General features: G+C 40.8%; 1 protein-coding gene across 3 annotated transcripts in view; it reads left to right on the top strand.

Moving 5' to 3' along the window:
- The window catches only part of C6H14orf132 (chromosome 6 C14orf132 homolog), a 37027-nt gene that overhangs the window by 1363 nt on the left and 12445 nt on the right, over positions 1-23219 (top strand). Inside the window, exon 1 of one of the 3 annotated variants that reach the window (XM_068192492.1) lies at positions 10011-10589. The exons of the other annotated variants lie outside the window; for them this stretch is intronic. Coding sequence (XP_068048593.1) covers positions 10566-10589 — 24 coding nt within the window. The 5' untranslated portion in view covers positions 10011-10565. Of the gene's footprint in view, positions 1-10010; positions 10590-23219 lie in introns of those variants that run through there. 3 annotated transcript variants of the gene reach the window in all.

The following is a 23219-nucleotide window of genomic DNA, read 5'->3' as shown; positions in this document are numbered from 1 at the left end:
GTTCTGTTTCATTAATGCAATGGCTGTTTTGTCTTGTTCCCTTTCCAAAGTCCCCTTCTGAGGTTGTGTGAGGTTGTGTCAGGCTCTGCCTTTCTGAAAGTAGCAGTTAGCTGTCCAAGCATCTCTTCCCTTTGGATGTATTTCTAATATTTTTATAAGGAAAACCACAGTGAGGAGGAAAGCATAATTTCTATTGATATGAGATCTTCCTGGTAACTGGAGCATTCAAAAGAAATTTTGCATGTGTCAGATAATTTTCTGTGGTCCTTCTCAGCACATTCAGTGAGCTCCCTGTGTACATATTTTGTTCCCTAAGCACTGAGCTGAAGGGGAATGCCCCCATAGTTAGAAGCAGAGGTGCAGCACAGCAGCAGGTTTTACCCATAGTCAGAGCGGAGTGTGCCAAAGCTGGGACTAGTGCTGCCCATTCTCTTTTTATACTCTCCCTTATTCTTGCTGTCCCATATTCCACATAACTTCTACACTAATTCTGTGTGTTGGAAGAGTCACAAAGCACTGTTGCTTTGCTTCTCTCAACAGCTCCCAGTGCAAATATGTCTTACATTTACTAAGGTTATTAATGCAACAGTTTACAGTGAAACGTGCTTTTCTCCCTGATCCTTTGGGGTTAATTTGTTGTTTTCCTTTGTCACAAGAAATGTCAATTGATAGTTTTTGTGTCAGTGTGAGGTGAGGGCAAGGCAATACACCTCAGGAAGAAAGGCTGGAATTCCTTGGAGCTGTGTGCCACAAAGCCCTTCAGGTGGAGAGGATGGTGGGAAGCAGTCAGGGCTGTCCCATTTCTCCCAGTGGGGGCACAGGGCTCGTTGGGTCTGTACAACACGGGGTATGTGGGGAATTCCTCCAGGGGGTATATTTGTAACTAATCTTTGATGAGCTGTAGGGGAGGATTTCCTGGGCTCCTTTTCTGCTGAAGGAAATGAATCCAGTTCTTAGGTCACTATGTACAGTGGAAGCTGCACTTACCTCTGTTGCTCCCCATCACAGGCCTCTTGTACCTTTCTGAACTGTCAGCCCTTTCCATTCCTGTCACCATAGTGACATTTAACCCCCAGTGTGACACTTCTTTAAATTTAGGTATTGCTTTTCTTCAACTTTCTTTTCACTGCTATATCTTTTTGGTTTTTTTGTTTGAATCATTTCTGTAGCATCTCTGGTGGTATGGTCCAGTGAGATATCTTCAAGAACAAATAAGTAAGAACAAACACAATAGAATTATTGGCTTGTACTTCCTGCTCATAATCACTTTTAAAAATACTCTGCTATCACTCTCATTATCACCCGCCTGGAGCAGGTGGTATATTTTACCTGATGAATACCAGACACATTAATATTTTGTAGAAAAATAGGTAATACCTAAACTGAGATGCGTAGTGGCATACAAGCAATGGTTACCTCTCAAGTTAATTTATTTTTACAGGATATTGTAGACTACTTATGTTCCTATAAATTGTTTTTGTGTGTTATCACACCTTTGCACTGCTCATTGTGGACCCAAGTTGGCTTTGCTAGATGTCTTGTGAGACAGCATAAATGACCTGTATGCAAGAGCCCCTCTGATGTAAACACAGAAGCAGAGTGTGTGGAAGTTTGGTCACCACTTGGAGCCTCAGGATTCTACAGTGTGTTATGAACAGTTAAAAACTGGCCTCCTCCTAAGTGCAGCTTGAGCAACCACCTGAACACCTCAGCTGTATTGTATTTATTAGCTGTGCCATGAAGAACAGCTTTTGACTGTAACTATTAAATCTGTTGTTAAAATGAGCCTTTTTGCATCAGTGTGTTCATCTCCAATCAGTAGTTGATTGAGCAGGCTTGGGTGTCCTCTGTTCTGCTGGTGCTCTAATTGGCTTTGGTTTAAGGTCCCTTTTGCTAATGAGCAGGACTCACACCTAGTCAAAGCCTATTTGCAACTAGTCATTTGGTTTGCATTTTAAATCCATATTTTAGTTAAAGCAATGCTGTATGTCTCAAGATGCTGTGCCAAAGATGTTCAGCCACTGCTAAGCTGTATGACTGCCTCGTTTCTGTGTGTTGTTCAGTGATTTGAGAGTGCTCTTGTAGTCTAGGTAACCTCAGAAATAGCCACTTCTCATAGGTAGAGACTTTTGCTTGCAGCATAAAAGCCTGGTTTTGGGAGGTGCTGAGTGCTGCATCCAGGCTAAGATCACTCGATGCTTTTATCAGGGGTTAGGGGGTTGCTGTCAGATGCCCGGGGTGAGCTGCCCCCTCCCTGTTTCTTACAGAGTAAAATGAATATTGATTTAACAGCCAGCTGATGAAAAAATGTTAATGGGAGCAGGGTTGAAATGTCTTCAACCTGAAAAAAAATAGAAGCTTTTAGTGGGGGAAAAATGGGAAGACAGAGAATAAAAAATGATGTCATGGTCTTCAGTATAATCCAAATTGATATGAGCTGGGCAGCACCTGCAGTCATGATGTTACTGATACGTTTTTCAAGATTTATGTTTGCAATTTAATTTTCCTGAAGTGTTTCCTGTATTTTCTGTTTCATATTAAAAATGAAGACTGGATTTCAGTGTTTTTATAGTTGGGTATGTCTCCCTACAGTAAAAATAAAATTTTAATTGTCAGATAAATGGTCTTTTCTTCTTTCACGTTTAGAACAGGGAAAAGGTAGCAAGAGCCTTGGGAGTATGGCTATTTCTGTGGATTTTTTTTTTTTTTTGAGTAAGTCATATATAGTTGATGATTCTCTATGCTCAAAACCTCTTTGTGAACAGGTTCTGAGGATTTGAAGTACAAGAAGTTGAGTTCTTTGTGTCTAGTTTAATAATTAAAAGTTGTATTTTTATAATCTTTCATTTCAATTGGAGTAATAGGGGTTTGTTTTAAACATGAAAAGTGATACCATGCTTCAGGAGCTAGAGAAACAAATGAGCAAGTTTGGTACAGAAAGCAAAACCATTATAAAATAAAGATATATTGTGTTCTCTATTACTCTTCTAGAAATTCAGGTCTGGTCAGTGATCATTCAAGTCACCTGCAGCTTTTCGTTGCATTGGCAGTAATTCAGGTCTCCTTCCCCATAATAGGGAGGTGGTCATTGTTGTTTCTTGAAGAAACCATGTAGTTCCCTATTACCATGTCAGAATAACAATCCATGCTTCCACATGAAACATACATTATTAAGAGCTATATAACTTCTGAAAAGCCCTGGAATACACAGGATGAATTGAGTTCATTTAGGGTCAATAAGGTCATGCAAGTTATTTATGAGAAAATATTATAATAGCAGATTCTGCAAACTTTGATTTAAAATATTCTTTCATTTTGACTTATGGAATCATAACATCGTTGTCATTATGTCACTTAAAGATTGGAAAACACTTTTAAGATCTATTTCAGCCATTAATTTAGCACTGCCAAGTCCACCACTAAACCATGTCCTTAACTGCCACATCTATACATTTATTAACTTCCTCCAGGGGTGGTGACTCAACCACTTCCCTGGGTAGCCTGTTCCAACATGTAGCAACACTATGCGAGAAGAAATGTTTCCTAATAGCCAATCTAAGCCTCCTCTGGCCCAACCTGAGGCTGTTTTAAATTTGCCCTGTCACTTGTTGCTTGGAGGAAGAGACCAACCCTCCACCTGGCTACAATCTTCTTCCAGGTGGATATAGAGAGCAATGAGGTTCCCCCAGAGCCTCCTTTTTCTCCAGGCTAGACATCCCCAGCTCCCTCAGCCACTCCTTACCAGACTTGTGCTCCAGACCCTTCACCAGCTTTATACTCATATTTTCCAGCTGACATGGACAGCCCATGTGCATGCTGCAAAGCTGTTATGTGCACAGAGGGTGTGCTTGGCATTCTTGGACAGGACACCCAGCCGCCTGAACAGAGCTGCTGCATTTCCAGAAATCCCAGACATAGGTCCAGTATCCCTTAATTCCTTTCTAATGAGATTTCTGGATGTTAGAGGATGCACAATTAGGATCTGCTGTACTCTGCTGTATCTGCACAGAGGAACCAGAGTGCAGGATAATACTGCATTTGTTTTCCCACTATTTCTTTATCTCTTCTCCATCTCAGGGGTTGAGGGATTCAAAGCCTTTATTAGCTTTGTGCTCTTTCTTGCAGCAAGGTAATCTGAGGGTATTAAAAAAGAGAGAATTTAGATTTGTGATTTGGGTTGGTTATTCCCACCGGTTCAAAACAGAATCCAGGCTGCTTGCTCAACGTGAGCTGCATGTGCCTGTGTGTCCATTCTCTGCTGCCATGAAAGCTCCAGAGAAAGACAGACAGACCATTCAGTCATGTTTGCACCTGGGGAGTCTGGCTTTGACAGTGCTAAATGGTGGCCATTTGGAAGCTTTGACATTACTGGTGTATGATTAGGACTTGTTTTTTTTTTTTTTTTCTTTAAAAAGAGGGATCACCAAAAAGCAAGCTCTTTACCAAACCAATGGAGAGCTGGGATTAAAAGATGCATGAACAACTCCTTGTCAGAAGCTGCTCTGATTATAATCTAAGTCAAGACCTCTTTGATCTATATCTTTAAACATTAGTAATGTTAGCTAGGAGCTTGTAGTCATTCTTTTGTGTAACCAGTTTAGTGCTCACTTATCTGCATAATAGGGCACTGACCGTTACTCTACCAGCTCTGCTTTCTTCCAAAGGTTAAAGTCATTTTCTCTGGCATTCTTTGAGTCCTCCTGAATGCCTTGACTTATAATAAATAGAATCAAAGCAGCAGATATGAGTTTAACTAAGGAATTCTCAGATGCTTTCGTTCAATCTTAAGTCCCAATATCTTGCTGTGGTATAACACAGCCAGAAGGACCAGCTGTATAATCCAGATGTTGCCAAAATCCTGTTTTGTGTGCAGAAATCAGTGCCCTCATCCAGGATGTTGCCAACAGTTGAGGTGATTATAATTTTCTTTCTGCTGGCTGCTTGGCACAATTGCATTAGATTTTTATTAGTGTGGGGAACAAGAGGAATCCCTTCACTTTTCTTATCACTGCAGTTACACTGCAGACTACATTTCCAAGTCTTGTATAGTAGAAATTTCTGTTCCAGCAAAGCTTTTGAAAATTCATTAGAGATTTGGGCATACTGTTTTTATAAAGTGTTGATACTGCACTTTGGAGGAGACTGTTGTTCCAGGATTGTGCTTGTAATTGCTGTCAAAAAATGTTAAAAGCAGTGATTCCAATCCAGCAAAACACTTAAACATTTACTGCTCTTGGAACATGTGTATATTGTTCCAGTAACATCAGCAGGACTGTCCACTTGCTTAAAATGAGCTATCTTAAAGCCTGGCACCGATGGAGAGAGAATGCTTTGCAATTCATAGAAAAATGTCCTAGGAGAGCAAGAGGAAACCTTCTATTGGTCATGTTATTAATTCAGGGAAGCCTAAGTGTTTTAGGAGTGACTGTTCTTTCATCAGTTAATAACATTAGAAATTTCTCATAGGAGCTCTTACATGTTGTAAGAGGAGGATGTGGTAGGAGGTGGGTGGTGGGGAAGGGAAAGGAGGATGCGGCTCATGTGGCACATGTGTTTGTGCACCTTTGCACAACAAGGGTTAGACGAAACTGGAAATAATTTATTTGTGTTTCATGTGCCCATTAACTGTGAGACTAATTCTGTGACACATTTAATATTTTTGAAATAATTTACATGGTTTTCAGCAGTTTCATGCTAAAAACTTCACAAAAAGAGCAGATGTCACATATTTCCATCCTTCTTGAGTGTGGAAAGGAGGGTTGTAATATAATAGCAAATAGACATTCACATGTTTTACAGACATAAAGCATTTCACAATACAGTTGATTGCAGCAGTAGCTGGGGTCCTGTTGTACACAAAGAAAAGCTAGAGATGGCAGGTAAGAGGAATGAAGACTGAAGCAGCTGTACATTCATGCTTGTTGAACAAACATCTTGCTTGTTGAGCTGCCTGCTTTTTCTTGAACAGTAAGAGCCCAACCCTGTCCTACACTGAGCAATGATTCACTTGGCAGACCCAGTGAGAATGGAGTTTCTGGGTAGCAGCTGAATAGCCCAGTTGGGTCCTCAGAATCCATAGGCTGGGAAATCTTAACTGGTTGTAAATTGGGGTGGTGATGGTGGTGGTGTTATCTTGGTTTTGGCTAATTTTGGATTAATTTCTCAATTCATTGATGAGCTGCAAACACAAGGGTGGAGATCCTAGTTTAAATTTTGTTGAAAATGCAATGGATGCTGGTCATTAGGATGCTAGTTTCATCATCTTCCTAAGTTGATTCCCATAATAGACAAAAGCAAAAATCTCCAAATGATTCAAAGGGTTGTACAGGATTAAGTAAAGCAGTGTGATCCTTTGGTGACCATACACCATCAAATTAAATCATTGATCAAAGATTAGACCATTCAAATAGAGTGCAGTGATGTGGAAAGCAGAAAATTAGAGCAGCAACCCAAGTAAATTCAGCAGTGACCAGCTCTGTTAGTTTGCTGTGTCTCTCTCTGCTGGACTTTAGTTTCTTTGAAAGTGTTTTTGGTCATGAATTGCATTTTCTACCTGAGCTAGTGAGGTCTGTTGTAGTCCTCTGACTGTTGTTTCAGGACATGTTGGTTTGATGAGTATAGTATCCTGTACAGAATTACTATTAAGCCCATCCTCTGCTCACGGGGATGATAATTTTTAAAGGTGTCTTTTGAAAAACTGATGGCTCTTTGTGATTGTTATAAACACTTTTTTTCCTAGCAGATACATGCTGAAATATGAAAGGAAGATCCTTGAAAATTGGTTGTAAACTGATGATAGCTGTGTGTCTTGATCAGTGGCTTGATCTACTTCTTGTGCTGGTTAACATGTCAGGATTGTTCCGTTTCCATAGAATTGAAGCCTTTGGCAAAGAGGATCCTGATATTTCAAATGCAAGTTATGAGCATTTTGGAACAAAAAAAGGGTCAGAATGAAGTGTGTGGACTCCTTGACATCTTTTTTGAAGGTGCTGCGTGGTCAGGGTGTGCAGTCCTGTCGGCTCTGGTGCTGCAGTGAGGAATGCCTGTCCTTACACTGGGCACTGAATAGGAGCAGAAGACATGGCCAGCTGTGACACAAAGACCAGGAGCTCTGAGCACTTACTGACTGTGTGCTCTGCAGTGCTGGCAGTCTTACAGGGAGCAGAGGCAGTACAGGATGGAAATCTCTCCCTGTGAGTACAACTGTGAGTGCACAGCAGCCAGAACTGCTGCTGTGAGCGGTGCTCGTGCCCGCCCCTTGCTCCGCTGGCTCACACACCCACAGTGCTCTCAGTCTGTCTCACAGCACCAGCCTTTTGAAATGACACCTACTCTGACACTGAATCTTTAGTCTTAACTGAATTCCACACTCCTGGTAGCTGCCAGAGCCCAAACTTGCCAAGCAGCAACTAATTAGAAATCATTACTATTACGGTCACTTCAGAAAAGCTCAGCACCTCTATGAAGTAAGCTGCTGGATGCAGGACCATTTCCTTTTGCTTTGCAAAGTGATTGTATCTAGTGTGGAAATGTTTTAAAAATTAGTAATATTAAAAGCTGTTAACCTCTGCTGGTTCTGTTTGTTGTAATATTATTTGTAAGCCTTTCAAATGTTACAAAAGGGGGAACACCCTAGGAATGAGCCTACACAACTAAAACAAAACAAAACTTCCACTTTTTTTTTTTCCTGCGAAAACAATTGGAAGAGCATTTGCAAAATGTGGGATGGTGTGCTAGGTTCTGTGACTGATAAAAAGAGACCAATACCAGAGTTGCTGCATGGAAGGGAAAAAGGCAGCTGTGTCTCCTCAGCTGATGTGTAGAGGTTTTCAGGTGTATGTTCAGAGAGAAGAAGTAAGAATAGGACTGATGCAGAAACAAAAACACTAAAATTTAAAGTTTTAAAGGATTTCTGAGATGTCAGCTGAACCCAAGGATGCGGAGCAGCTGATCGCCTTTAAATATCTAGACCCTAATTAAGTGTATGCCTAATGTATGTAATTCTCTGAACTTCCCTTCTGCTTAAATGAAGTAAATAATTAAATGCCTTGATAATTTGCAATAAATGCCAAAGCATTTTGAGGTATTATAATAGCTCTTCTTTAAATGTGAGCTCCACTTGGAATGTGTTGGGTTTCTCCTTTTGTCTTTCTACCTTACCCTCCTTGATGCACCTCATAAGTTTTTATGGATCTTTCTCAAGGGTTTCCTCAAAACTTTTCTCTTGTTTGCCTATGTAAAATGTTTTCCTTCCAACTCAGGTATGCTCTCTTCTTTGGATATCTTCTTTCTTCATCTCTCATATCCTCCATCTTTACCTTGTATGAATTATTTCAGATGCTATAGTTGCACCAGCTCCAGTCCAAGTCCTACAGAAATCTGAGTTTAGTTCTGGAAGATGGGGATGAAAAAGTAAACAATTCTCCTGCTCAGGGACAAGAGATGCAAATGCATCAGAGCAGCAAACTAAAATGCTGCAATCACTGAAACTGTAAGCAACACAGCAAAAACTTTCCCTGTTGACTTACTAAAAACAGAAGCCAGTTAGTATGTCTTTACTGGGCTGCAGGTTAGTAAAAATGGAGTGGTACTTGATGTAGAATGGAAATGTCCTTTGGAGGTGTCCTTTGCTCTGTTTTATATTTTGGTTGTTCTTCAGCTAGAGCAGAGTAGCTTACAATCTCAGTCTGAAAAGTTCTGAATTCTCCTCTAGATGCTGTGCCCAGAAGTCACTTGTGAGAAAGATATTGAAAATTCATTCACAAACACTCTTCTCTCTTTGCCTGTGCTATGATATCCGTCCCCTCACAGACCTAGAGGTCACCTTCATTAAATATGTGGTTATTAACATAAAGGCATGCCAAAGGTTATTCTGTGATAGGATCCAGGCTGTGAAAAGGTTCATTCTGTGTTGGTATCTGAGCCATCTGAGTTGGTATCTGAGCATGTGGTGAAACTGTGCAGATAAGCAAGGCGGTGAAATTTGTTGTCAGGGTGGCAGATGTTTTATTCTCCTGGTGCGTTCTCTGGCATTTCTCAAGGACATGAAACAGAAGCAGAAGAAATGGAATTGCTGTGCTAGGTCTCTCCCTTGTTCTCCAAGGTAGTTTTGCAACTCATTTCTCCGGTAATCTTATCAAGTGTGAGAAGAGACATGCACCTCCTGACTTCTCTTACAACTGTCCTTTACACTTTCACAGGTAACCTTCTTTACCCAGCCAGCTGTAGTTTTCAGCATGGGTGGTTTTCATGGTACATATCTTGCTTATCACTTTAGTGTACATAATACCCTTAACAGCACTTTTTAGATGGGTATTTGGATGACTAAATAAACATTGCTGCCTCTAAAACATTTGTGTCCCGACCTCTGCTGTGCATGGTGCATGTCTGGAGAAGGGAGGGCATGGAGAAGGTAGAAGACAATGTACTGATGTAAGCCGCAGTCTGGGCTGCCATGATAATGATCCCTTGCTGTGCCTTAAAGCCTTCAGGTGCCAGCATGTGCCATGGGTCATGCTGACAAGTGAAGGGAAATGGGAAGAGGAAGTAAAGGTAGGTTTGGCCAAACTCTGCTGTCTTCCTGGAGGACACAACATGGTCTGATTTGAACTAGTGTAGAGAATGCTGGCCAGCTCCCAGCGGCCAGCTCCCAGCAGCCAGCTCATTATTTCTGTAACTGTTGGCTTTGGAAATGGCAAAGTCAGCTGTTACTGAAAATATTAAAACTCAGTTCTAGAGAAGAATAAATAGGAGAGTCTCTTCTGTAATGACAGTTGGTCTTGTTGCCAACTGATCTTTGCTGTTAGAAAATTAATCATATAGTTTTACACTCTAGCCTTGCCTAACCAAGGATATAAGTTCATTAATGCAAACAGATTCAATAATTTCTTAGTGTTAGATTTTTTAATTATTAAAAAATTCAGTAGCTTGTATTGCCCATAGGGAATAATGGTAATTCAACTGGACTCCACCACATCCATGATATCTTTTTTTACAGAAATATGTATCATTTAGGGTGTGGGTGCATCTCTATACTTACTCTAGAGATCTCAGGGGCACTACAAAATAAGCAGCCATCGGGCATATACTGTAAGTTTGTATGAGACATGACTGGGACCTTGCACCCCCACACTGTGATGATCTCTGGTGCCTCTGTTCTGTCCCACAGGGCCGTGGCACGACCAGGGAGGTGAGAGACCATAGGCTGGGCCAGCATGGGCAAGCACACATAGGGTGGCAACCAGAGACAGACAATACAGCTGCGTCTGTTGCTCATTGTATTTCAGGGTTGTTGTCCAACTGCTGCATCCAGCAGGGACCTACAACTTAGGGAGTTCAACCTCTAATGTGATTTTCATTCTCATAAAACTCAGAACTTTTCATAAAGTGTGTACAGTTTTGCCTGAAATTAAAGGATATAGAGAGGAAGGCTGGACTGTCTCATGAGGCCACAGAGGAGATAAGGGTCTTAGGGAGCATTTATTCCCAGTTTGGTGCTCTTTAGTGTGGAAGCTTAAACTGGTCATTGGTTGCAGAGACAAAGCAGCAAATCCTTCTTACTCCACATGTGCAGTCAGGTGGCCCAGCAGGTAATGCTCAGAGCATCCCTTGAGTTCTTCTGGATATTAATGAAGTTACAGCTTGAAGCTTACAGCTCTGTCTTTTGGTACCGGATTCATGACCATCAAGCTCTGACTTTTATGTTGTTTTGTTGTTTGGTTGTTTTAAACTATGGTGTCGTTTTCTTCAAAACGAATCTGGCAGGTGATCTTACAGAAGTTTAGAAAACTGGAACTTTCAGACTCTGGACCATTTCAGTAAAGCTTGGCCAACAAGCAGAACAGGGTGTGCTCTTCCCCAGAAATAAGCAGCATCTTTCTGAGTGCTGATTTTGACAGAAAGCCTGACATTAGTTTAGGAGTAATAGAGTTCATGTACAACTCTTTGCCTCAGGATCATACTATACTCCTGTCAGTCCTAGTAGTCATCCTGTTCACTGCCTGTCTCACAGGAGCAGCAGAGTGGTGACAACAGAGGAGATGCAGCAGCTGTCACACCTATTTACAGTTTCTCAGTCACTGATGTGAGAATAAGCAAACATGATATTCCTGCAGTTGCATTGTTAGCAATTTATTTTTAAAATCAGTCACTTGAAAATTATTGAGGCACAGGTAAAATAGCTCTGTCAGCACTTTCTGTGTGGTTTGCAACCTACTGCTTGACCTGAGAATTTCACTCTGTTTCTGTTAACATAATAGAAGAGCTAAGGTCAGGGCCACATACTTACCTGGTAAAATCACACATTTCTCTTCTGAGTGTGGTTGTATCAAGAAGGCATGTGGCTCACCAAATGCAGGAACATACTGATTCCTGTCCGCTGTTGTCATTGTATGCCCTGATTTTATTACCTGCTCAGCAGTGATGAGTAGTTCTCACATATAAGCAAGTGATATTTACTGTAAGAAAGGCCAAGTAAATTCATAGTTGAGCAAACATTTAAAGAAATAACAATTAGGGATTGCTTTCGTATTTTGTTTGAAAATGTGTGGGGCGGGAAGAAACTGAAAATATAAACATTTTCTCTTGTATATCCAAGAAACAAATGCAGAAGTTCATATTTTCCATCATTGCATCCCCAGAAATGTGGGCATGAAACTTGTTGTATTTAGTCAGTTAATCTTTATTAAAGATTTATTAAAGTGGCTGATGATAGATATGTAAAAAACACAGTAAGTCAAGAAAGTTGATCTTTGATTTGTGATCTGCGATCACAAAATCTGTGATCTATTTTGGGGGCTGAAGTGGAACAATCCCAGATAAACAGAAGGAGGGTGAGTCCATAATATCCCATGAAGACACAGTATTTAAGGACATGGATGTTGTGCTCTGTTTTTCCTTTTGTCTCTGCTTTCCTCCTCCTCAAAGCTGTGGAGGGGACCACGCAGAAAAAGCATCTCATGTCAGGATCTGTATGTTTGGCTTGGAGTTGAGAGCCATCATCCCTTGAGTGCACCAGATTGGCTACCTGGTCTGATCTTTGGTAATTGCCCCTTAGCAGCTGTCTCTTGGAGAGACACCCCAGCACAGTGGCAGCTACAGAGGGCCTTTGTAATCAGGCTAGCCTGCTGTCAGTGTTCCTAACTGGGGCTTACCTATCCCTCTGTTTTTGAAGTGTGTGGGAAACAGTGTGGCTGTGTTAAAAGCTCAACATGGATGGTGCTTTCAGGGTCATGACTTCAGAGCTGTGATGAAGCATTTTACCCTTCTTTGTTGGGAGGCTCCATCTCTATCACTGCCACCCTGCTTTAATGAGCTACTGCAGCCTTGCACCTAAGTCCTGAGTCACAGCAACACGTGGCAGAGTTCGAGTATTTCTGCCACCATCTGACTCTCCTTTGCCATGGTTCTGTGTCATGGTACTGTTCCTTTTCTGCCTAGTATCAAATAATTTGGGTGCCTATCTCTGAGAACCACTAAGGATGTATTTATTTATTCATTCAGTAACTTATATTCTCTGTAGTATCTCATACCTGGATGGTGATGTCGGTCTCACTGGGTCATCATTAGGAGAGCTCTGCCTTTCCCTGGAGGCACCTGATTGTAGCTTCCAAAGCATAGCAGTCAGCATATTTGGCCTTTTTTTTTTTTTCCCTTCCACTTAATTTTTTTTCTTCTGTTTTTCTAATTAATCAGAAAGTAGACTTGCTTCTGTGATCACTGGAATTTCTGGAACCAGTACTTCAAGCAGCACAATTCCGAGTCATCTTTGAAATGTGCTGTGAACTGTTTTTTCTATGGGACTATTTATTTCATATACAGTCTGGACTACATTTCATTTTGTAGGTCAAATTTAACTGTGGCCTGTGCTGCCCAAACCCTGCACTGGATTTATGTTGTGGGAACCATCAGCAAAAACCTGAATCCTCCAGAACTGGATTTTTTGTTTCTTTTTAATCAATTTCACGGAAGGCACTAGATAGCCTCCAAATGTGTTTTTTGAAAAATCTGATACGTTCTCAAAGAGACGGGTTGATGGGAATAATTGCTGTTAAAAAGCAGGAAGCAAAGCAGCAATGAGGCCATATGTAGGTTCACGTCATGTAAACCTGATTCTGACCAGAGGGAGCCAGCCCTCACCTTCCTCCCTGCCCAGGAAAGCCTCACAGCGACAGGATGCCACCTGACCTTATTGCCACGTAAGGACAGGGTGAGCCCTGGCCATGTGAGGTGAGCCCTGGCCATGTCTCCAGTGTGCAGGAGCAGGTGGCCCCCTGTTCGTGCGCCTGGGGCAGAGCGGTGGTCCCTGCATCCGGAGGGGCACGGGGGGGAGCAGGAGTGAGGGGATCTGGCACTGCTCTTCTGCTGCCCATCTGCCACTGCCCACCAGCATGAATGCCCCTTCTGCCAGAGCAGAAGTGCCTTTCACTGAAGAGCAAAAGGGGAATCCAGGAGAAGGGGTGTTTGTGACACGTTTGCTCCCAGGTCCATGACTCTGTGCACTGAGTGCTCGATGCTGAGAGCGGCCATAAATTATCAGTGGGAATAAACACAGGCTTTGCCTGCGTGATATAGGTATGATCCAGAGAAAACAATGCTGAAAGCATTGTGTTAAAACTGTCACAAGTGGGACGTATACAGCAGAACTGAAAAAAAACCCACGCAGGAGTCACAAGCTGATATAAATCCGCTAACTAATATGTCTTGCGGGCAGTGTCAGGGGTGTTTTGGTGATAGCTGCTGCTGCAGCAGAGCAGGCAGCATGAATGCAGTGCCCACAAACTGCTCAGAATCCATAAGTAAAAGACAAATTAGCTTTGCACAGACCTGTGGAAAGAAAAATATAAGCTGAGGAAGTAACAAGCAAGTGATGTGCACTCTGCACTTTGCTGAATGCAGAGCAAACTGGAAGTGCTATGAAGATTTGGAAACTTGAAATTATTAACCAAAAATCAAGCAATTGTTTTGTTAGGTCCTTTTTGGCCTTTTCTTCTTCTGTCTCAAATGAGGAGTATTTATATAATAAATGAACATTTCTGTCAACCATCCAATCCATTCTTCTGTATTTCCCTTCAAAATCTCACCTATTCCATCTGCCATGATCTCGTCCACTAATAAATTTTTATATTTCAGGGCTGCCTTTTCCCTATATGTCCTCAACCTTGTATTTGGTTTCACACAAACAGCAAAGCCACTTTATGGTTTCTTTCCACAATACCTGCTGAAAACTGTCCTTTTTTAAAGTTGGTAAAATACTGGGCCATGGCTGGACTGCTGATGTGTGTAACCTTCCAGCTGGACTTCTGTCTCATTGCCATCTTTGCCCTGTTACCATTCCTTTATTCTTGGGTGTTTATCAAGACCTTTTTCTTTATTTTCACAGGTCCTATTAGATCCTTATATTTAACTAGAATTGTTAGATAGAGTAAAAAAATAAAGAAATTTCAAATCACAGGTATTTGAATATTCAGCCCACTAAACACCAGTTTGAAGGACTTTTGTAATTTTCTCCACATCTGTGGAGAAAACAAGCATAATTATATTCCCATACATGAATCCATATATGTCTGAAGCTGTCAGACTGACAGTGATCCTCCCAAGAAATGCTCCATAGTCACTGGCTGTTTATCATCCAACTACTGTATTCCAGGTATTCTCTTTTCTTCCAAGCAATGAACTGGGTTACAGAGGAGCCTAACAGCAGCCTGCCTATATATCATTTTGGCCAGCCTTCTTCAATGTCTTTCATATCAGGGGTTTAGCCAAACAAATGAAAGAACAATCAATTAAAATGACGATCAATAAAGAGATTGTCATTAGTTATTAATTAGTTTAAATAATGGAGATAACTAGAGAAAGTTGCTTACAGTGGTGATAAGTCCTGTTAGCCCTTCAGTTTTAACGCTCTCACCTCAGCAGCAATGTAGTGAAGCTGACAGAAAGGAATCATTGCTTTGTGGATATCCTTATTTGTGCAAATTTCCTTTCCCTGAAGCAGTCTGAGTTCCCGTGCTTCTTCATTCGCTGGTCAGGCAGTCCTCCTGGGCACCCAGGCCAGCCCTGTGAGTGGGAAAGGGCAGCTTGTTCACATCTGTTTGCAGCTGTCTGCCAGCATGCCCCTCCTCTTCCCTCAGTGCAGCATTTGTAGTAATTGAGATAAAAACATTCTTGTGCCATCACACATGCATCTGCTTTCAGATCTGGATTTCCAAAGCATGCGTTCAGATCCGGTTTTCATGCATCACTGCATCACAAGGACTCCATTTGCATAGTCCATTTCAGGTTAATCTGTTTAGATTTTTCATCCTGTCACTGAAATTATGTCTTTATAAGCATATGTCAAGGTGGACTAAAAATGTATTTTCCCCTTTCCAGGCCTTCCGTGATCAAATGATAATTGGTTGTAGCTTTTCTGCACCCCCTCACTCCATCTTTTAACCAAGTCCTTTGAGCAACAAGTTCAAATCACCCAGTAGGAGTTTGTAGTTGGCTGTGTGAAAGATGAGGTTGTCTTGTATCTTTTCAACAAATGCATGAGTCCTGAAGACAAGAATTTCATTCTATGCTGACTCCATGTCTTTGGAGAGGGTAGAAGAATCTTGTGTGTGGGATATGAATGAGGATGTCTAGAAAGAGGGGGCTATCACCTTGAACTGAAATCAGCACCTCTCTGTTTTATGTCAGATAGACTTGGAGTGGTTTGGGTCCAGTTAGCAACTGTCTGGTTTCAGACCACAAAGATTAATTTCTTTTCACTTTCAGTATCTTTATGGGGAAAAGAGGCAGATTCATCATGAATCTACTGTTCATCATTTTGTGTCATATCTGAAATCATTATATAAAATAGCAGTTCATTTTTTATTAAAATTGCATTTAGTCTCCCTGGTAGCTTCTTTTCAATCATATCTTTTTGACTTGAAGGAACAAGATGACTAGCAGATGTAAAGGCTATCACCTGGAAAAAGCTTTCTTACATGGGCCTCTTAATGCTTGATTTCTGAACTGTGAAGAATATTGCATCAGTGTTGCTTAAATCAAGCATTTACATTTCTACTGTAATGCAAAGCAAAATCATTAAGGTCACAGACTTTGTTCTTTGACATGAGATGTAACCTTTCCTTATGTTATCCAGCACTTTGTGTAACAATGTTTGATGTGTCACTAGGAGATGTTGTTAATAGCAACTGAAGCATTAGTGACATCATGTCTCTTAATCAACAAAAGATCACAGTAGCCTTTTAAGAAATCAGAGTGCATCAATATCCCTGTAATTCACTCTGCTAATGTCAAACTTTTCATGTGCAAAATATCTTGTCTGCATTTCTGCAAAGGAAAGAAACATGTCATCATCTAAATTTCAGGTTTAAATGAAGGCCTAAGATGAAAATAATATGGATCAGATAAATATTTTAAGGCTGTCAACTCATACTGGTTCATCTTGTTCTGTCTGTTGATGACCAAGTACAGTTGGCAGATGCCAATGCTGCGTTTTTTTGCTTTTCTGTTGTTGTAACTAGAGATCAGCAGGGGTCAGCTGTGCACTTTTCAGCCCCAGAATGCCAAGCAGCCTTTGACCAAAGCCACTGTGCTTTCTGAAAAGAAGAATGAGCATGCCCCTGTATTTTAGCCTTTTGGTGAAAAGTGTTCAAAATCAGCCTTTGTCTTTACTTTTATTCTTCCAGCAGGAGAGCAGCTTGCTGTATTTTGAGTTTGTTCAGTGTTGTGAAGCCATCGGTTCATTAGGATTAGTGAAACAAGCTGTAGATGAGAATGATTAAAAATTAACATCAGAATATCTCTAGTCCATTAAGGATTAAGGCAGTTTTGGAATTGGAAGTGAGATGAACCCTAGTAATGTTTTAAAGACTCATTAGCTGATCTTGTGGTGGACACTGAAAATGTGCAAAAAGCCCTGAAGAGCAAACAATCAAAGTAGACCAGATAAGGCAAGAAGGAACTTTAAATATGAATGAAAGGGGAAGATTAAATTCCATAAAGAAAATTAGTTCCACTTTTCTTTTTTCTTCTTCCTTCATTGTGCAAATAATCAGATTTGTAACACAGATCTTCTTGTGACACAAATCCTGACTAGCTGGTTTTTCTGATGTTTCTCTGCATGTGAACAGATTCTGGCTCAAAGCCCATCTTATTTGGAGCCTTCCTAGGTCACAATCAATTGGCAGCCAGGGCTTGGTTCCAAGTAATAGATAAGGGTTTTCTCAATACAATATGGACTATACTTTTCATTGAAGGTAATGGTTTATTCTAATGGCCAGAGTGACCCAATGATATTTCCTCAGTAATGAGTTGTGCTTTCTAGAAATTTTATTTCTTCTTTTTCTCCATCAGATCATCAAGAATTGGATTAATTGTTAATTTTCCTTCTTGTTTCTTTTCTTATGGTACAGCTGTAAGAAGCTTGAAATAGAAAGGATGGGTATTGGTGAGATTTACAGGGAGTATGTACAAGGGGTACTTGTGGTGTTCTCAAAACCTCAGTTTTTTTCTACATTCCTCAAAGAACAAGCACCTTCCCTTTGGGGAAACAGATGGTGCCTGCACTACAGGATTACAGAAGGAAATGGGTTATGATGGAAGCTGAGAGGTGGAAGCTTACTCTTCTGCAAAATCTAGGCTCTGCTTTCCCCTTGGAGATGGTGGCAGTGATTTTGTTATCTCAGTGCTGGAGTAATTTAGTGCCTTGTGGGGGGAAAAGTGCTGCTGTGGGCAGAGCTGGGATACTCAGGTGGGATCTGATCTCTACCTGGTAAGTGAAGAACATGTTTAAACTCAGTGGTGACCCTAATGTGTATGTAGGAATTGGTGTGTAGTCACACTAGGGCTCTGTCCACCCCCAGAAGGGAAGGACTGGGACAGAAGTGTTTGTTTCTGTTTCCTCTTACTTCTATATTTAACCTGCAAGAAAAACAAGCTGATTTTAATAAAAAATGAATGAAATTAGGTTAATGACAGCAGTGCTGCATAGCCCCAGACTGAAGCTCCACACTCGAATTCCACTTTAATGGGTTCTCATCTGAGCTGGTAAGACCCAAGTTTGAGAGACACAGTGCCTCCATTTCCCATCACATTCTTTGTAGATCTCGCAATGCAAAGCTAAAGTTGACCAAGGCCCACTCTAAATCTTATGGGGGTCATATCTGAAGTAATCAGAAAAACAGATTTCTTGGGAGGGGGTTTACTCTGGGGCAGTGTGAAATACCCAAGGCACATATGATGTTCCAGAAGGAAGCCCTGCACATATTTGTGATGCATCTCTTCCTTCTAACCCCCTGCCTACCTGTGTTTGTCTTTTCATATCGCTACTGTGTTATTCTTTCATGAGTATGTGATGATCCAGGACCCCAGACCAGAGGGTGAACAGGAGCAGCACACTGTGGCCTCCCAGGCACAGTGAGGAGGGCCACTGCTCTTAGATGCAGAGGTTGTAACAGACACCAGCAGTCTGACAATTGTTCCCCTTCCTGAAACAGCATGGCACAGTCTGGTTCTCTTATCTCTGTTGCAGTGGCTGAATATCCCTGTTGGTTGAAGCAGGGTGTTGGATTTTATGAATATTCTTTAGCTGTGTCTTGTCAGTTTTTCCTGCAAGCGTGCAAACCCTGCAGCCCTCTGAAATCGGTGACATGATTGTGTATGACAGTCATTAGTGGGTGAAACAGAATCTGTCTGTGAGCATCTGTTTTGAGGGAGCCAAATATAATTAAAGTTTAACCATGCTGCATTTGCTCTTTTATTTACTGGGACCCAGTCCTTCTTAGGGATCACAGGGACATTTCTTGAGGTCTTTCTGAGGGATTTGACGTTGCTGCATTTTTTCATTGTATATGTGTTTCATGTAACTGTGTTTTGTATTACGGGCTGGATCAAACAAGTTTGTTCAGAGATTCCCTTCAGGATAATGAAACTCTACCTTCTTGAATATGTTCAAGTTCTTTCCAAGGGGAATACTTTCTGGATTCAGGTTGTTCTGAATCTGGACATCTTGCATTGATGTATTGTATTTTATCAGTTTTATTTCCATGATGCTCTCTGAGCAACAGGATGGATTCAATGTGGCTTTATTCGGTAATTAATTCTATACACTTTACAATAAATATGTAATGTCTTAACTCGGTAAGTGGTACTTGGTAGGATGCAATGCAGGGATTGATGATGTAGTCTTCCTAGTCAGGAAATGTCTCACAGCAGGGTTTCCAGTTTATTTTAAAGGGACAGTTGTTCAGGTATTGAATTGTGCTAGGAGGAAAACACTCAAAGCAGCATCCGTGTTGCAAAGATCTTACTCAGGCCTTGGAAAAACTCTATAAAACCTTGTCCTGAGTTCAGCCCTAGCAACAAATACATAGAATACTTTGTTTTTTTCAAATGTTTTGAACTTTCTAACTTGATTTCATTTTATCTTGAGTGAACATGGTCATCTGTTTATTATGGTCACCTCTATGTTACCTAATGTGTCTTTATCCCTCTGACTATGCTTTCCAAGTAGAGTCATTCATATTACACTCATGACTTGCAGGGCACTTCCAAAATGCAGAACTGCTTTAAAGAAATTATAATTACTTTTGAAAAATCCTTTCATTTTTCTCTCCTATTCCTTTTACTACTAGTTTATTGATTTAGTTACATTTAAAATGTGTCTGTGGTAGATGTATGTTTCAATTTTACTGCAACTTTGAAACTTTACATGAGTAGGAAATATGTAAGGAAATACCCTTAAATAGAAGTAGGTAATAAGTTTCTATTCCAGCACCTAATGAGATAAATTTTTGAGGTTTGTGCAGATTTTCAAATAAGCACTGTGTGCACTGCCTTAAGATATGTAGTTACCTTTCCATATCCTGCCAATGGAGAGCAATAGCTGTCTTATCAAGGGATCTCTTCATGCCCAATTTAAATCCCTAAATTTACCTCCTTTTGACTGGATGGTGAGTTTGAGAATATTTTTGAAGAGGCTGCTCTGAGGGGGAAACTAGGTGGAATTGAGCCCTCTCTGTGGGGTTTTTTTTTTTTGCTGATGGCTTTAATTGTTTCTTGTGGCATCCATTGTAATAATTCTTCTTTGTGAATTTTCTTCCTGAGCTCTCAGTGCCTCATTGTGTTCTGGATTTATTCATGCAAGACACAGAATGGTGGTGTGGGATGCACAAGTCTCTTGGAGATATTTTTGAAATGAAGATCTTCAATCCAGCATTTCAAAATAGAAATGATTAAAGATGAGAGGAATGCTTGCATTTTTGCAAGTACTACACATTTGCACTGTTTTACTGAACAACTCCCATGCTGCTTTTTAATATTTCTGTGCTGGATTTTTGATGAGTGATGCTCAGCTTGAAAAAGGCTTGAACTGCAATTCAGGTTTGCTGTGGCTGGGGAAGGTGCCTCTGTGGCAGATGGGTACCTGTCAAGCCACTGGGTGAAGGAGAACCCTCTTTCTCCCCAGGATGCAGAAACCTTCAGAGTGTTATAGGGCTGTGTCCAATGAAATTTCCTTTGCCTGTTACTTTTCTTTAAAAAGTCTCCCTTATCAGGTGCTGCATTAAGTTCTAAGGCTGCACTGAATGATGCAGGGATACCAAACTCTGTTGTTACTGAGCTGCAGCTGTCTCCGAGCCAGTGGCTCCTTGGTGAAAGTCTGTGTGGATGCTCCAATTTTTGTCTCCTCCATCATTTAATCATTTTATGGTAGACTCATTGCTGCCTTGATAAAATGAGATGGTGATATTTTAATTAAGTTGAGTTCAGAGGGATCATAAATAAAACCTCAGCATGGGTTTTATAAAACTTCAGCATGAGTGTTACAATTTATATCAGGGAGTTCATTATCTGAATATATAAGATTGGACTGAAGAACCCAGCCAAGGGCTGGGAACTGCACTGCTATGGATGTGCACATCTCCTGGGGCTGAGAGCGTTGTGCTTCTGCCAGGCTTTATTTATTTATTTTTCCCTAACTGCTTTTGTAGGTCTTGTACTAAGGGTTTAAAAAAGCAAGAGTTTTGGATTTTGGTGCAGTTCACTTGCTTGATACTTTACCTTACTTTTTGTGATCCCATAGCTGATAATTATTCTCAATCTTAGACTGCTTTTGGCCAGATGGGTTATTTTAAAATTGCATCTGTAGGTGCAAGATGCCATCACAAAATTACATGTATAAATGTCTAAAGTTCCATGGGTGCGTGTGTCTTGCTTCAGTGTGAACCTGTCCCTTAAAGCACCAAGGTGTCCTTTAGTGTGTTGCTGCTTTGCTGCTTTGACCATCTGAAGTTCAGAAGGCTCTGACCTTCAGCTTGCAGAGTCTATGCATTTACTCTGGCTCTCAGGCTGTGGAGGAAGCCCACCTGACTTTGGAGCCAGCCCATTTCCTGATTACTTTTCAAAACCTTTTACCTGAAAGATTTTCAACTGGTGCACTCTTCTGGTGGGAGGATTTCTTCTGTACCTAAACTGCAGCATACTCAGGAACAGCTGTCAAGTTCAGGGACAATAACATTTTTCTCCTGTGTATGTACTTTCAAAATATTTCTCCAAACATCCTGAGATCCTAAGATGCCAGGGGAGTGTGAACTTGCATCTTCCATCAGGCATATGAGAATACCAAATCACTTCTCTCTCAACTGTTCCAGTTCTCCAGACCAGCAGTGATTCCATAATTCATATTCCACTGAGTGAAATGAGAAGAAAATGCAAATACAATACATTTTGACTTTATTTTCTTTGTTCCCTGCTCAGCCTTCCATAACACAAGAATAACTGAACAAGATTTTACAGAAATCGCTTTTGGGTAGGAAAATATTACTTCCTGAGGAAAACTGTTACATATCTATGGCTTTAATTATCCTACGCAGCCCCAAGAGTTCAAAGCACAAGTATTGAATTACAAATAGAAGTATAATAAATTAAACATTGATTTGTACCCATCCTATGTATGTCAGGCACTAAGGAGTGCTATTTTGCCTATACATATATAGACAGGGTTATCTAGAGAGAATCATTGCATAATTTATTATATTTTTCTGCAATGTGCTCTGAACTGTTTGAACAATCTTAAACATAAGCACACAAACACAGATGGCTTGGCTGTTCTGTGTTTGTTTGGCGTGATAAAGCTGTCATCAGCTGCTGTCTAGTTCAGCCACACTTAATCATCCCTTGATGGTCCTAGTACACAAGCAAAACCTGGATTGTGGGTATCTGGGCTTGTGAGAACATATGGAATATTTGGCTCTGATGCTGGCTGTTCTCACACAGATGAAGGTTTCTGCCCCCCCAAAGAGACAGTGAAATGTCCCATATGGATGCTTCTCTTTTGCTTCAAAGCAAAGTGAGCCAGGCTTATTTTAAGTCATTATGAGTTCTGTTCATGTCATGCCTGCTGATCTTGCACCAAAGGGAAAGAGAAACACATGTTGCTTCTCTTCCTCAGGCTCTGCTGTGGGAACAGTAAATCCTAGAAGATGATTGAAATATTTGCTTGGTGGCACTGAGTTCTTAAGCACTCAAGATTGACATGTGATTGAGCTTTTATTTCTTCATGATATTCAACAAATAGTTAATGTTGGGTGGAATCTTTCTTAGCCCAGTGAATACTACTCTTCAAATACTAGAATTTAGGAAATCACCAACATTACTTCACCTTCCAATTTTTATTCTCTTGTGTAATGTGTGGTTGGCTCACTCATGAGACAAAAATGCAAGGGAATATGGTTAATTTTTAAGCAAATTCTGCCTCTTTAGTTATTAACTGCTACTTACAGAATGAGTTGAGAGGAATGTGTAGTCTGTAGATTGCTCAAGCCATATGTTGAGGCTGATATGCCTGATGGGATCACAATGGATGCCAGCCTGACACATGTTGGTATTCCATCAAATGAAGTGTATGCAGTAGGGGCATTTGGCAGTCCTCCTTTTGTCCTGGAAGCAGCTCTCGATTTTGCTTGTTCTTTATGCTGGCTGCTACCCTTAGCATCTCTGGACATGAAGAGGACTAGCATAGTGTCAGATATTTCTCCATTTTTTGTCCATCTCAACTGGAATACCTTGTTTTTGTTGCCTCTCAGGCTTGTTGTGTGTCTTGAACTAGGTGCCAAGTATGCAAGCAAAAATGTTTACAAAAATAGCCTTACATAAGGCATAAGAGAGATACCTCAAATATTCTGTCAGCATACCTCAGCCCTCCCCACTCTTTTGTTTGTGAAGATGTA

The sequence above is a fragment of the Anomalospiza imberbis genome, chromosome 6, assembly GCF_031753505.1.
Source record: "Anomalospiza imberbis isolate Cuckoo-Finch-1a 21T00152 chromosome 6, ASM3175350v1, whole genome shotgun sequence".
NCBI lineage: Eukaryota > Metazoa > Chordata > Aves > Passeriformes > Viduidae > Anomalospiza > Anomalospiza imberbis.
The sequence above is the reverse complement of the archived record's forward strand: the minus strand, read 5'-3'. Positions and strand labels throughout refer to the sequence as shown.